A 13134-nucleotide genomic window follows, 5' to 3' on the forward strand; every position below is an offset into this window, starting at 1 on the left:
GAAATTTTGTTAATCATTAACATGGTTTAATTAATACAGCCTCAAAGCCCTCAATTTTATAAAACTGAAAAAAGGAATATGATATGCTACTATAATTTCTGTATTTAGATATTTATTTATACGTAGCTTCATTCCATAATTTCAGATGGCCTACAACATAATAATAAAACAAAAGCAGGATGTGTGAAAATGTAAAAGAGAGTAGGGGATCGAGATTCAGATAAAATTGAACACAAATGTAGCTGCTTAGAGATCCTAGAATTGTTATATTTGAATCATAAATTTGGCATCGATCTTCCTGGTGAATTACAAAGTTTTAACTTCCAAAGACCAGAAAACATACCAATTCATAAGCCAATGTAAAGAGTTCCTGTTACTTAGCTCTAAAACAAAATTTTCACATGTGGCTTCAAGCAGGACGCTGGGAGATGGACAATGTCTCTAAAACCACCCTTACATCCTATGAAGTAATGGGCTCTCAGAAGCTCTTTCTCAGTTTCTTATCGTATACTAGATATAAAAAAAATGAAAACAATGACTAGTTGGGACTATATGGTAGTGGTAGCCAAGGGAAAAGAAAATTAACTACTTAAGGGGGCCAGCCAAGTTTGGCATGCTCTGCTTCAGCAGCCCAGGTTTGGTTCCCAGGCACAGACCTACACCACTCGTCAGCAGCTATGCTGTGGTGGCGACCCACGTACACAACAGAGGGAGACTGGCCCCGATGTTAGCTCAGAGTGAATCTTCTTCAGCAAAAGAAAAAAAAGAGAAGAAAATTACCCGAAGAAAAATCTTTTCTTTTTAAATTGAATAGATAATAATGTAAATGTTAAAGACTTTTAAAAGTACAAAGTACATATGTAAATTGTAATTCTCCTCTTTGCTGTCCACAGCCACCCACTTTCCCTCCCCTGAGGCAACCACTCTACCAATTTCCCATAGCGATTCAGAGATAATTTATACCTATTAGAGTATATTCTAAATATTAACTTTCTCAGAGTGGTGTAAGTTGGGATTTCCAGAAATACACTTTACAAACAGAAAAGTTAAATAAAGATTAAATTTTTGTATTTACTAGGTTAACAGCATTAAATAACATTATTTCTCTTTCTACCAAAAAAGGGATTTATGTAGAGTGTGCCATATTCATACCTCGTAAAGCTTTACAGTCAACTCTCTCCACATGGGCATCCAATATGTCAAATGCTTCTTTACAGATTGCCTTGGCTAAAGTTGATTTTCCACTCCCCTAGAAAATAATTGCTTCATAAGAACACTCAATATATCCAATCACAGAAATAGCTTCTGTCACTGTAGTAACCAATAAGATTCAGGCTCATCAATCAAGGATATACTACAGAATGTTATTATCAATTATATCTCAATAAAGCTGGGGAAAAAAAACAAGACCCACATCCCTGGAACTCTGGGATCACATTGTGGTGGGTGACATTTAGCATAAAGTAAACTAAAAGGAAAGAGTGAAAACCTGGGTTGAGGAAGTTGTAAGAGAGCACTTCAGAATAAGTGGGAAAGAACTATTTCCTAAATACTCAAGTCTAGCAATGAAAAATACATAATATTTATGAAGAAACCAGAAGGCTCCAGCTTCCTAGCCTTAATGGCAGGATTCAAGAATTATATAAACTTCGGCAAGGGTTAACAGACGATAATACAATCTCAGGAATATAAACACCATAAAAAGAGGCATTTCCCCACTCCAGCTCCAATCTCAATTTTTCTAATATTAACAATAATAAGATAATACTTAAAATAATAATACTTTGCTTTGAGAAAGTAAAAAAAAAAAAAGAAAGTATATACCAGTTTAGTTGCTGTGTGAGATATGCAGGTGTTACCAAAATATGGTTTTTCCTTTAAGCTGCTAAGAGCTAGCTGTTTCCCATGTTTATTATGATGCATAGATAGAAAATGAACATCTAATTTGTTTTTTACAACTTTTTAGTTAAAACAATCATTACTAATTAAATCTTTTACCTTTAAAAACTAATGTTTCATTAGTTGTTACTGGAGGGGAATAATGTGAACATTAAATAATTTTTCTAGATAAATGAAATTTATTCTCATTTAATTTCAACTATTTTTAATGGAAAAAATTTTTTACCCACTTCCCTATTACCTTAACTGTAATTCTAGTTGACAGTTTCTTGGTTATTTACAGTATTACTGTGATCACCAGCCAGTGTACTGTGCAGGCCTCAGAGACTATTAAGGTGGGTAGAACTGTTTACTTTTATACTAAGTGACTTGAGACTACAAAGGGATTTGATCCAACGTGCACTTTCTTTTTTCAAGTAAATCCTTTATTGTTTTCCCGATTATAACACAATATGCAAAAAAACAAAATAATTATAAAGACTTAGACACTCGTGAAAGGTAAAAAATCTGTAATCATCCCACCTCAGAGAAGTAACCACTGTCAATAGTTTTCACATATCATCCTTCTAGACACTACGCATCCATTTTATGTGAATTTATAAAGATGGGATTACAGTATTCATGCGGGTTTATAATAAATCATTGTCCTCTTTATCAACATAGAGCTGTATCAGCTCCCTAGTGCACCACATTGGGGATGTCTTCAACCATAACATGTTTAACAAGCCCCTTCCTAGTGTATATTTACGCTGCTTCCAATTTCTAATTATTAGAAGTAAAGCTAAAATAAATACACATATACATATAAGTTTACTCATTTGTCAGCTTATACTTCTAGGATAAATTTCTAGAAGTGGAATTACTATATCAAAAATTATGCATATTTAATATTAAGAAAAGGTATGCATATTTAAAATTCTGCTAAACTTTGCTATAGTGCCCCATAGAAAGGCTGGACATTGGTATATTTTTATAGTTTGTTTAATATAAGTTTCCACAATCAATCTACTGTTATTTCTTACCATTCTTGTTTAGTCTAGCTTAACAGCCCTGCACCAGTTCTAATATTTGTTTTTCGTTAATGTGGACTGGAAAACCAGCCAAGCTTGTTGTGCAAAGTCTGAAATTTAGAGGTATTCAACAAATACTACCATCATTATAGTTTACAAAATTGCATCTATATTTAAAATCAATGGGCTCCAAAGAAAAAGAAATTAGGGAGCCAGCCTGGTGGCCCAGCGGTTAGGTGTGCATGTTGGGCTTTGGTGGCCTGGGGTTCGCCAGTTCGGATCCTGGGTGTGGACATGGCACTGCTTGGCAAGCCATGCCGTGGTAGGTGTTCCACATGTAAAGCAGAGGAAGATGGGTACAGATGTTAGCTCAGGGCCAGTCTTCCTCAGCAAAAAGAGGAGGATTGGCAGTAGTTAGCTCAGGGCTAATCTTCCCCCCCGCCACCAAAAAAAAGAAAGAAACAGAAATTAGAGGTGCTGGGGTATAGGCCCTGCTTGTCATAATCATTTTGCCTAGTCAGAGGGCCTTTTCTCTTCACTCAAAGTAGTTCACATTTGTATAGCACTTTTTTTTGTTTGTTTTTGAGGAAGATGAGCCCTGAGCTAACATCTGCCGCCAATCTTCCTTTTTGCTGAGGAAGACTGGCCCTGAGCTAACATCTATGCTCAACTTCCTCTATTTTATATGTGGGACACCTGCCACAGCATGGCTTGACAAGTGGTGCATGGGTCCGCACCTGGAATCCGAACTGGCGAACCCCAGGCCACTGAAGTGGGACGTGCAAACTTAACCACTGTGCCACAGGGCTGGCCCCTGTATAGCATTTTTTAATTTACAATGCTCTTTCACATATATTATTTCCTTAAGTGAGGTTAATCCTAAGAAGGCAGAAACTTAAACTGCCTAAGATCCCAGCCAGTAAGTACATGACCAAGGTGGGACTCAAATCCAGGTCTTCTGCTTTCTCTACCTATTAACCATACTACCTTTATATAAGACTGTGGAAGGCTGGTTTCTGAGTCAGCAGGATAGTGGTTTCTCAAAATAAATATTCTACCATGATGATGCATTTTGAAATTTCAGACAGGTAATCTAGAAACCACAGAGAGAAGTTGCTATATTTTACCAGCCTTGTATAGCAGGGATAAATCCCACTTAATCAAGGTGTATAGTTATTTTTATAGATTGGTTGATTTGATTTACTAATATTTTTTGATGACTTTTGCATCTATATTCATGGGAGATAGTGGTCTGTAGTTGTCTTTTCTTATACTGTCTGTCTGGTTTTGGTGTTAGGGTAATGCTGGCCTCACAGAAGGAGTCAGAAGTATTGCCTCTGCTTCTATTTCCCTTTGTAAGAGACTGTACAGAATTGGTATAATTTCTTCCTTAAGTGTTGGACAGAATTCACCTCTGAACCCTTCTGGGCCTAGTGCTTTCTGTTTTGGAAGGTTATTAATTATTGATCCAATTTCTTTAATAAATAGAGGCCTTTCACATTGTCTATTACTTCTTGTGTAAATTTTGGCAGCTTGTGTCTTTTAAAGAATTAGTCCATTCATCTAGGTTATCAAATTTGTGGGCACAGACTATTGCTCGTTACTATTATCATTACTACTTTATTATCCTGTTAATGTCCATGGGAGCTATAGTGATGTCCCCTCTTTCATCTCTGATACTAGCAATTTGTGTCCTCTTTTTTTCTTAGCCTGGCTAGAGGCTTATCAATTTTATTGATCTTTTCAAAGAACTAGCTTTTGGTTTCATTGATTTTTTACTACTGATTTCCCGTTTTCAGGAAATTCTTATTATTTCTTTTATTCTGCTTACACTGGATTTAATTTGCTCCGCTTTTTCTAGTTTCCTAAGGTGGAAACTTAGATTACTGGAGCAGTTCCTATACTTTAAATAAGAACCAGAAGAAAGCAACTGAGCTATTAATGGGGAAACAAGTTATTATACTGAAGTTAAAAGTGAAGGGAAATGAAAAAGCCTTAAAATTTTGATTTGAAAAAAAAGCACAAAGACTACACTGTACCCCTGGAAACAACACATGTGTTGGCAGAGAGTAAAACTGTAAGCTCTTTAAAAGGGCAGGTGATCTTTAGCAAGATTGACAAAGATTAAAAAGAGAAAAGACATAAATCACCAATATCAGGAAACAGGACATCACAGTAGATTCTGAAGCCATTAAAAGATAATAAAAGAATAGTACAAACAACTTTATTTTCATAAAATCAACAACTTAGAAGAAATGGACCAATTCCTCAAAAACTACAAACTACCAAATGTCTGCCAAGATAAAATAGACAACTAAGGAAACTGAATTTATAATTAAAAAGTTAACAATAAAGAAATCTCCAGGCACAGATGGTTTCACTAGAGATTTTACCAAACATTTAAAGAAGAATGAACACCAATTTTATACAATCTCTTCCAGAAAACAGAACAGGAGAGAACAATTCTCAACTCATTTCATGAGGCAAGTATTACCCTGACAGCAAAACCAGACAAAGACAGTACGAAAACGGAACACTATAGGCTAATATCACTCATGAACTTAGATGCAAAAATCCTCAACAGAATATTAGCAAACAAAACGCAGTTCTGTTGAACACATTCTATAAAAAGAATAATACGGAGTGACATAAGCATCACGGAAGAATGAGCTCTTCTCTTAGACTCTCCCTCGTAAGATACAACAAAAAAAGGACATTCATAAACCAACAGAGGACATTCACACAACAAAAAAGACATCTGAGAGACCCATGCATCTGAAGGTGGAGGCGCTGAACCCCCTGGGACGAAGTGGAAGGAGTTAGGGGGATCTCCTCTCCCTCCCCTAATGATAGCAACCCAGGGCACAGCTCTGAGAAAAGAGGAGGCAGGAGCAGCTCTCCAGGGGAACACTTTCACTCTCCAAATTCCTTCACAGACTGAGGGAAAGCCCCACACAGAGGTAGCTAAGCTATTGCAGGAGTGTCTTCACCAAACCAGTACTCCAAGAGAGCAGATAGCGAGGGCAGAGCGAGAATGCCCCTGGGATCACACACATAAAAGAAAGCACCCCTCCCCAAGCACAGCGTGCAGAGAGCCTGCACATAGGTTAGAAAAGCAGCAGCTCTGAGTGAGCTAGCTGGCAATCGCTGATGGGCCCTGTGAACACAGAATCCAAAGGACAGGCACAGATGACAGGGATCAAGGCGGGCTCAGACTACACAGCTCCTGACCCCACTCCCAGGTGGAAGGTGGCAGGTGGAAGCTGTGACCAGATACTATCACTATGCAAAGGCAAAACATCACTTCATATCACTATGAAGGCAAAAAACCATGCCATCAAATAGTAGGAAGAAATATATTAACACTCCAGACCAGAAGGAAAATGACAAGCACCCAGAGACCAATCCTGAAGGCACAGAAATTTAAATTACAGAGAATTCAAAATAGCTATCATAAAAAAACTCAATGAGTTACAAGAAAATACAGATAAAGTTCAATGAAAACAGGAACAAAATTAATGAACAGAGGGGATTCTTCACAAGAGATTGAAACTATAAAGAAAAACCAATCAGAAATGTTGGAGATGAAAACACAATGCTTGAGATAAAGAAAAATCTGGAGTCCCTGAATAACAGAGCTGATATTACGGAGGACAGAATTAGCAGACTGCAGGACAGAAATATAGGAATGCTTTAGATGGAGAGAGAAGTAAGACTAAAAAGAAATGAAGAAATTCTTCGAGAAATATCCAACTCAAATAGGAAATGCAACATAAGGATTATAGGTATTCCAGAGGGAGAAGAGAGGGAGACTAGAGCAGAAAGCTTGTTCAAAGAAATAATAGCTGAGAACTTCCCAAACCTGGGAAAGTTACTGAAAATACAAGTCAAAGAAGAGAACTCCTAATTATATCAATGTAAAAAGACCTTCCCCAAGGCATAGAGTAGTAAAACTGGCAAAAGTCAATGACAAAGCAAAAATACTAAGGGCAGCAAGGCAGAAAAAAATAACTTACAAAGGAGCCCCTATCAGGCTTTCAGTGGATTTATCAGCAGAAATCTTACAGGCTAGGGGAGAGTGGAATGATATATTTACAATTCTGAAAGACAAAAACTTTCAGCCAATACTACTCTACCTAGCGAAAGTATCCTTCAGATATGATGGAGAAATAAAAATTTTCCCAGATAAACAAAAGCTGAGGGAGTTCATCACCACAAGACCCATAACTACAAGAATTGATCAAGAAGGCCCTCATACCTGAAAAAAAGAGAAAGGGTTTACAAAGCATTGAGCAAGGAGATAAATAGGCAGAAAAAATCAGAAAATTGCAGTTCTCTATCAGAACCAGTTAGCAAACACTTAATTATAACACTAGAGATAAAGGGAATGAAAATATCAAAAGTAAACATAATCTCATCATTTTAACCACAAACTCACAACACAAGATGGAACAAGTTGTGACAACAACAACTTAGAAGGGGAAGAGGGAAGGCATGGAATCAGCTTAATCTAAGGAAACAGGTTATCATTAAATGGACTATCTTGTCTATAAGATCTTTTATGAAAACCTTTGGTAAACACTAAACAAATAATTAGAACACAGAGACAAATGATAAATAAAGAGAAAATGGTGAAAACCATCATAGAGAACTAACAAACTGAATTGGTAGTCTGAAATACATAGGACGAGAAACAAGGGAAGTACAGAACAACTGGAAAATGAGTGATAAAATGGCAGCATTAAGCCCTCATATAGCAATAATCACCCTAAATGTAAATGGATTGAATTCTCCAATCAAAAGACACAGAGTAGCTGGATGGATTAAAAAACAAGACCCAACAATATGCTGCCTCCAGAAAACACACCTCAGCCCCAAACACAAAAACAGGCTCAGAGTGAAGGGATGGAAGATGACACTTCAAGCTAATAGCAAACAAAAGAAACCTGGCATTGCCATACTTGTATCAGACAAAGTAGACTTCAAGATGAAACGGGCAATGAGAGACAAAGAGGGGCAGTATACAATGATAAAAGGGACACCAAGAAAACATAACACTTATAAATATATATGCACCCAACACAGGAGCACCAAAGTACATAAAGGAACTATTAACAAACCTAAAAGGAGATATTAACAACAACACAATAATAGTAGGGGACCATAACACCCCGCTTATGTCAATGGATAGATCATCCAGACAGAAAGTCAGTAAGGAAATAGTGGATTTAAACAAAAATGTAGACCAGATGGATTTAATAGATATATATGGAACACTCCATCCAAAATAGCAGAACACACATTCTTCTCAAGTGCACGTGGAACATTCTCAAGGATAGACCATGTGTTGGGAAACAAGGCAAGCCTCTATAAATTTAAGAAGACTGAAATCATATCAAGCTCTTTTCTGACAATAATGTTATGAAACTAGAAATCAATTACAAGAAAAAAAGCTGGGAAAGTGACAAATATGTGGAGACTAAACAAGATGCTACTGAACAACCAATGGATCCTTGAAGAAATTAAAGGAGAAATCAGAAAATATCTGGAGACAAATGAATGAAAATACACCATACCAACTCATATGGACTGCAGCAAAAGCGATCCTAAGAGGGAAATTCATGGCAATACAGGCCCACCTTAACAAACAAGAAAAATCTCAAATAAGCAATCTTAAACTACACCTAGCAGAGTTAGAAAAAGAACAAAGCCCAAAGTCAGCAGAAGGAGGGAAATCATAAAAATTAGAGAGAAATAAATGGAATGGAAACAAAAAATACAGCAGAAAGGATCAATGAAACAAAAAGATGGTTCTTTGAGAAGAGAAAGAATATTGACAAAACCTTAGCCAGACTCACTAAGAAAAAAGAGAGAAGGTGCAAATAAATAGAATTAGAAACGAAGAGGAGAAATTCAATGGACACCACAGAAATACAAAGGATTATGTAAAACTATATGCCAATACAAATGACTAAGAAAAACTATATGCCAACAAATTGGACAATCTAAAGAAATGGATAGATTCTTAGACTCATACAACCTCCCAAAACTGAATCAAACAGAAAGAGAGAATCTGAACAGACCAATCACAAGAGATTGAAACAGTAATCAAAAACCTCCCAAAAAATAAAAGTCAAGGAACAGATGGCTTCTCTAGAGAATTCTACCAAACATTCAAAGATTTAATGCCTATCCTTCTCAAACTATTCCAAAAAGTTGAAGAAGATGGAATACTTCCTCACACATTTTACGAGACCAACATTGCCCTTATCCCAAAGCCAGACAAGGACAACACAAAAAAGGAAAAATCACAGGCCAATACTGCTGATGAACATAGATGAAAAATCCTCAACAAAATATTGGCAACCCAAATACAGCAATACATTAAAAAGATACACCATGATCTAGTGGGATTTATACCAGCAACGCAGGGATGGTTCAACATCTGTAAATCAATGAATGTGATACAGCACATTAACAAAATGAGGAATAAAAACCACATGACCATCTCAATAGATGCAGAGAAAGCATTTGACAAGATCCAACATCCATTTATGATAAAAAAAAAAAACTCTCAATAAAATGGGAATAGAATGAAAGTACCTCAACATAATAAAGGTCATATATGACAAACCCACAGCCAACATCATACTCAACAGGGAAAAACTGAGTCATTCTTCTGAGAACAGGAACAAGACAAGAGTGCTCACTCTTGCCACTCTTAATCAACATCATACTAGAGGTTATGGCCAGAGAAATTAGGCAAGAAAAAGAAATGAAAGGAATCCAAATATGCAGTGAAGAAGTGAAACTCTTACTGTTTGCAGACTACTTGATTTTATATATAGAAAATTAAAGAATTCATCAGAACACCATGAGAAATAATCAAGAACCACAGCAAAATTGCAGAGTACAAAATCAACTTACAAAAATCAGTTGCGTTTCTATACTCTAATAACAAACTAAAGAAAGAGAACTCAAGAAGACAATCAATTTACAATCGCAACAAAAAGAATAAAATATCAAGGAACAAATTTAACTAAGGAGGTGAAAGATCTATACAATGAAAACTATAATACATTATTGAAAGAAATTGATGACAACATGAAGAAATGGTAAGATATTCCATGCACATGGATTAGAAAACTAAATATAGTTAAAATGTCCATACCACCTACAGTAATCTATAGATTCAACGCAATCCCAATCAGAATCCCAATGACATTCTTCACAGAAATAGAACAAAGAATCCTAAAATTCACCAGGGACAACAAAAGACCCCGAACAACTAAAGCAATCCTGAGAAAAAAGAACAAAGCTGGAGGCACCATAATCCCTGACTTCAAAATATACTAAAAATAACCAAAACAGCATGATACTGGTACAAAAACAGACACAGAGATCAACAGAACAGAACTGAAAGCCCCAAAATTAAACCACACATCTACAAACAGCTAATCTTTGACAAAGGAGCTAAGAACATACAATGGAGAAAAGAAAGTCTCTTCAACAAATGGTGCTGGGAAAACTGGACAGCCACATGCAAAGAAGAAAAAAAAAAACCTTTTGCCATGCACAACAATTAACTCAAGTGGATCAAAGACTTAAAGGTAATTCCTGAAACCACAGAACTCCTGGAAGAAAACAGAGGTAGTACACTTTTGACATCAGTCTTAGAAGGATCTTTTTGAATACCATGTCTACTCGGGCAAGGGAAACAAAAGAAAAAGTTAACAAATGGGACTTCATCAGACTAAAGAGCTTCTGCAAGGCAAAGGAAACGGGATCAAAATGAAAAGACAACCCACCAACTGGGAGAAAATGTTTGCAAATCATATATCTGACAAGGGGTTAATCTCCAAAATACATAAAGAACTAATATAACTCAACAACAAAAACACAAACAACCCAATCAAAAAATGGGCAGAGGATATGAACAGACATTTTTCCAAAGAAGATATACAGATGGTTAACAAGCACATGAAAAGATGTTCAACATCACTAATCATCAGGGAGATGCAAATCAAAACTACACTGAGATATCACCTTATACCTGTTACAATGGTTATAATCACCAAGACAAAAAACAACAAACGTTGGAAAGGATGCAGAGGAAAGGGAACCCTCATACAGTGCTGGTGGGAATGCAAACTGGTGCAGCCACACGGAAAACAGTATGGAAATTCCTCAAAAAACTAAAACTAGAAATACCATATGACCCAGCCATCCCACTACTGGGTATTTACCCAAAGAACTTGAAATCAACAACTCAAAGAGACTTATGTTCACTGCAGCATTTTTCACAATAGCCAAGAAGTGGAAGCAATGCAAGTGCCCATTGACTGATGCTTGGATAAAGAAGACGTGGTATATATATATACAACGGAATACTACTCAGCCATAAAAGACAAAATCATCCCATTCGCAACGACATGGATGGATCTTGAGGGTGTCACGTTAAGGAAAATAAGCCAGACAGAGAAAGATAAACACTATATGATTTCACTCATGTGGAAGATAAGCAAATACCTGGACAATGAAGACAGATTAGTGGTTACCAGAGGGGAATCATGTTGGGGGGTGGGCATAGGGGTAAAGGGGCACATATATATGGTGACTAACAAATAATAACGTACAAGTGAAATGACACAATGTTATAAACTATTATGACCTCAATAAAATTTTTTAAAAAAAGAACAGAACACAACCATGTGGGATCTATTACAGATATGCAAAGGCTGGTTCAACATTTGAAAATCAATCAACCCTATCAATACTGTAAAAAACAAAAATCACAGAATCATATCAATTGTTAGAGAAAAAGGGCAGGGAAAGCATCACCTTATGCATCTTATTCATCACCACTTTCTCAATATGTAATAGCAGGCACTTCCAAATGTTAGTGAATGGATGAATGAAGGCTTTCCACATCAGGTATTAACAACCCTCTATAACAGATGATCAGAACCCAGAGAGAGAGGGATTAAAAGTTATTAGTTAGTGAAAATGAGCACATTTTAACCATATACCTTTCCTCCTGTGAGTAAAAGGGCTCCATTTCGAAGTCCTGCTACAAGGGACATCAACTGCCGAGACAAAGGGCGTCCCAGGAGGCTATGTGTGATGTGCTCCAAGGAGGACACGCCTAAGGAATTCACCCCTCTGCAAAATACACAAATTGTTGCACGATAAAACACTGAAGCAGGATAAAATCTAGCTACAAAAAATTCTGAAACTTTCCTTCCCAGGCTAGTTAATGATTTTTAAAAGAGTAAAATCTTAGAAATTCTCCCTAACTTTAAATTATTGAATTAATGCCAAATCTGAGTCACAGCTTTTAAAACTAGTTTTATTACTTTCAAACATATGCAGTAACTGAAACTTGTGTCCTAATAGGATTCCTTAAGGAGTTTGTCTTAACACACACAAACACCTCCCTTAAAGTGATTTTAGTTTGGTAATCAACATGATCATTACTGGGTGCTTTTGAAGTCTTAGAATAATTGAAGACTTCTTTCGTCTTAAACATCACCTCTGAAACCCACATTTCAAACTGTAGATTATGCAAACGTGAACTTCAACCTACTTCCTGACTCTGACTACCACTTCATCTCTGATAAGTATCGTTAATTCCTAAAATCAGAGTCGGAACTAAAGAGATTTTACTTCATACATGAATATTATGCTATATTAAAACATTGTTACTTTATGGTTTAATCCTTTTACTAAAATATTTACAGATTATACTATTATAGGCAATCAAATCACTACATCTATTAAAAGCATCTGTGAAGAATTCTAAGAGGTAATGTTTATATAAGATTCTCATATTGTAGAAGAGATAAAGAAATTAAGAGGAGTTTCTTTTCAGATTTGTCTTAAAAGTTGAGGTAAACACAAATAATCCCAATTATTACATTAATAAGATAGTGAAGGAATAACTTAATTTGAAATATTTTTAAACATTCATCTAATGTTTTCCGATTTAATTTTTTTTTTTTTTGAGGAAGATTAGCCCTGAGCTAACATCTGCTGCCAATCCTCCTCTTTTTGCTGAGGAAGCCTGGCCCTGAGCTAACATCTGTGCCCATCTTCCTCTACTTTATATGTGGGACGCCTACCACAGCATGGCTTGCCAAGCGGTGCCATGTCCGCACCTGGGATCCGAACCGGCGAGCCCCGGGCTGAAGAGTGGAACATGCGCACTTAACCACTGTGCCACTGG

General features: G+C 36.4%; 1 protein-coding gene across 4 annotated transcripts in view; it reads right to left on the reverse strand.

Annotated features, from left to right (window-relative positions):
- The window catches only part of PEX1 (peroxisomal biogenesis factor 1), a 52739-nt gene that overhangs the window by 23228 nt on the left and 16377 nt on the right, over positions 1-13134 (reverse strand). For all 4 annotated transcript variants that reach the window (XM_046669605.1, XM_046669604.1, XM_046669607.1 and 1 more), the window contains exons 10-11: positions 11939-12071; positions 1153-1249 (exon numbers count right to left, since the gene is read on the reverse strand). In XM_046669605.1, coding sequence (XP_046525561.1) covers positions 1153-1249; positions 11939-12071 — 230 coding nt within the window. The remainder of the gene's footprint in view (positions 1-1152; positions 1250-11938; positions 12072-13134) is intronic.

This window comes from Equus quagga, chromosome 8, assembly GCF_021613505.1.
Source record: "Equus quagga isolate Etosha38 chromosome 8, UCLA_HA_Equagga_1.0, whole genome shotgun sequence".
In the NCBI taxonomy this organism is placed as follows: domain Eukaryota; kingdom Metazoa; phylum Chordata; class Mammalia; order Perissodactyla; family Equidae; genus Equus; species Equus quagga.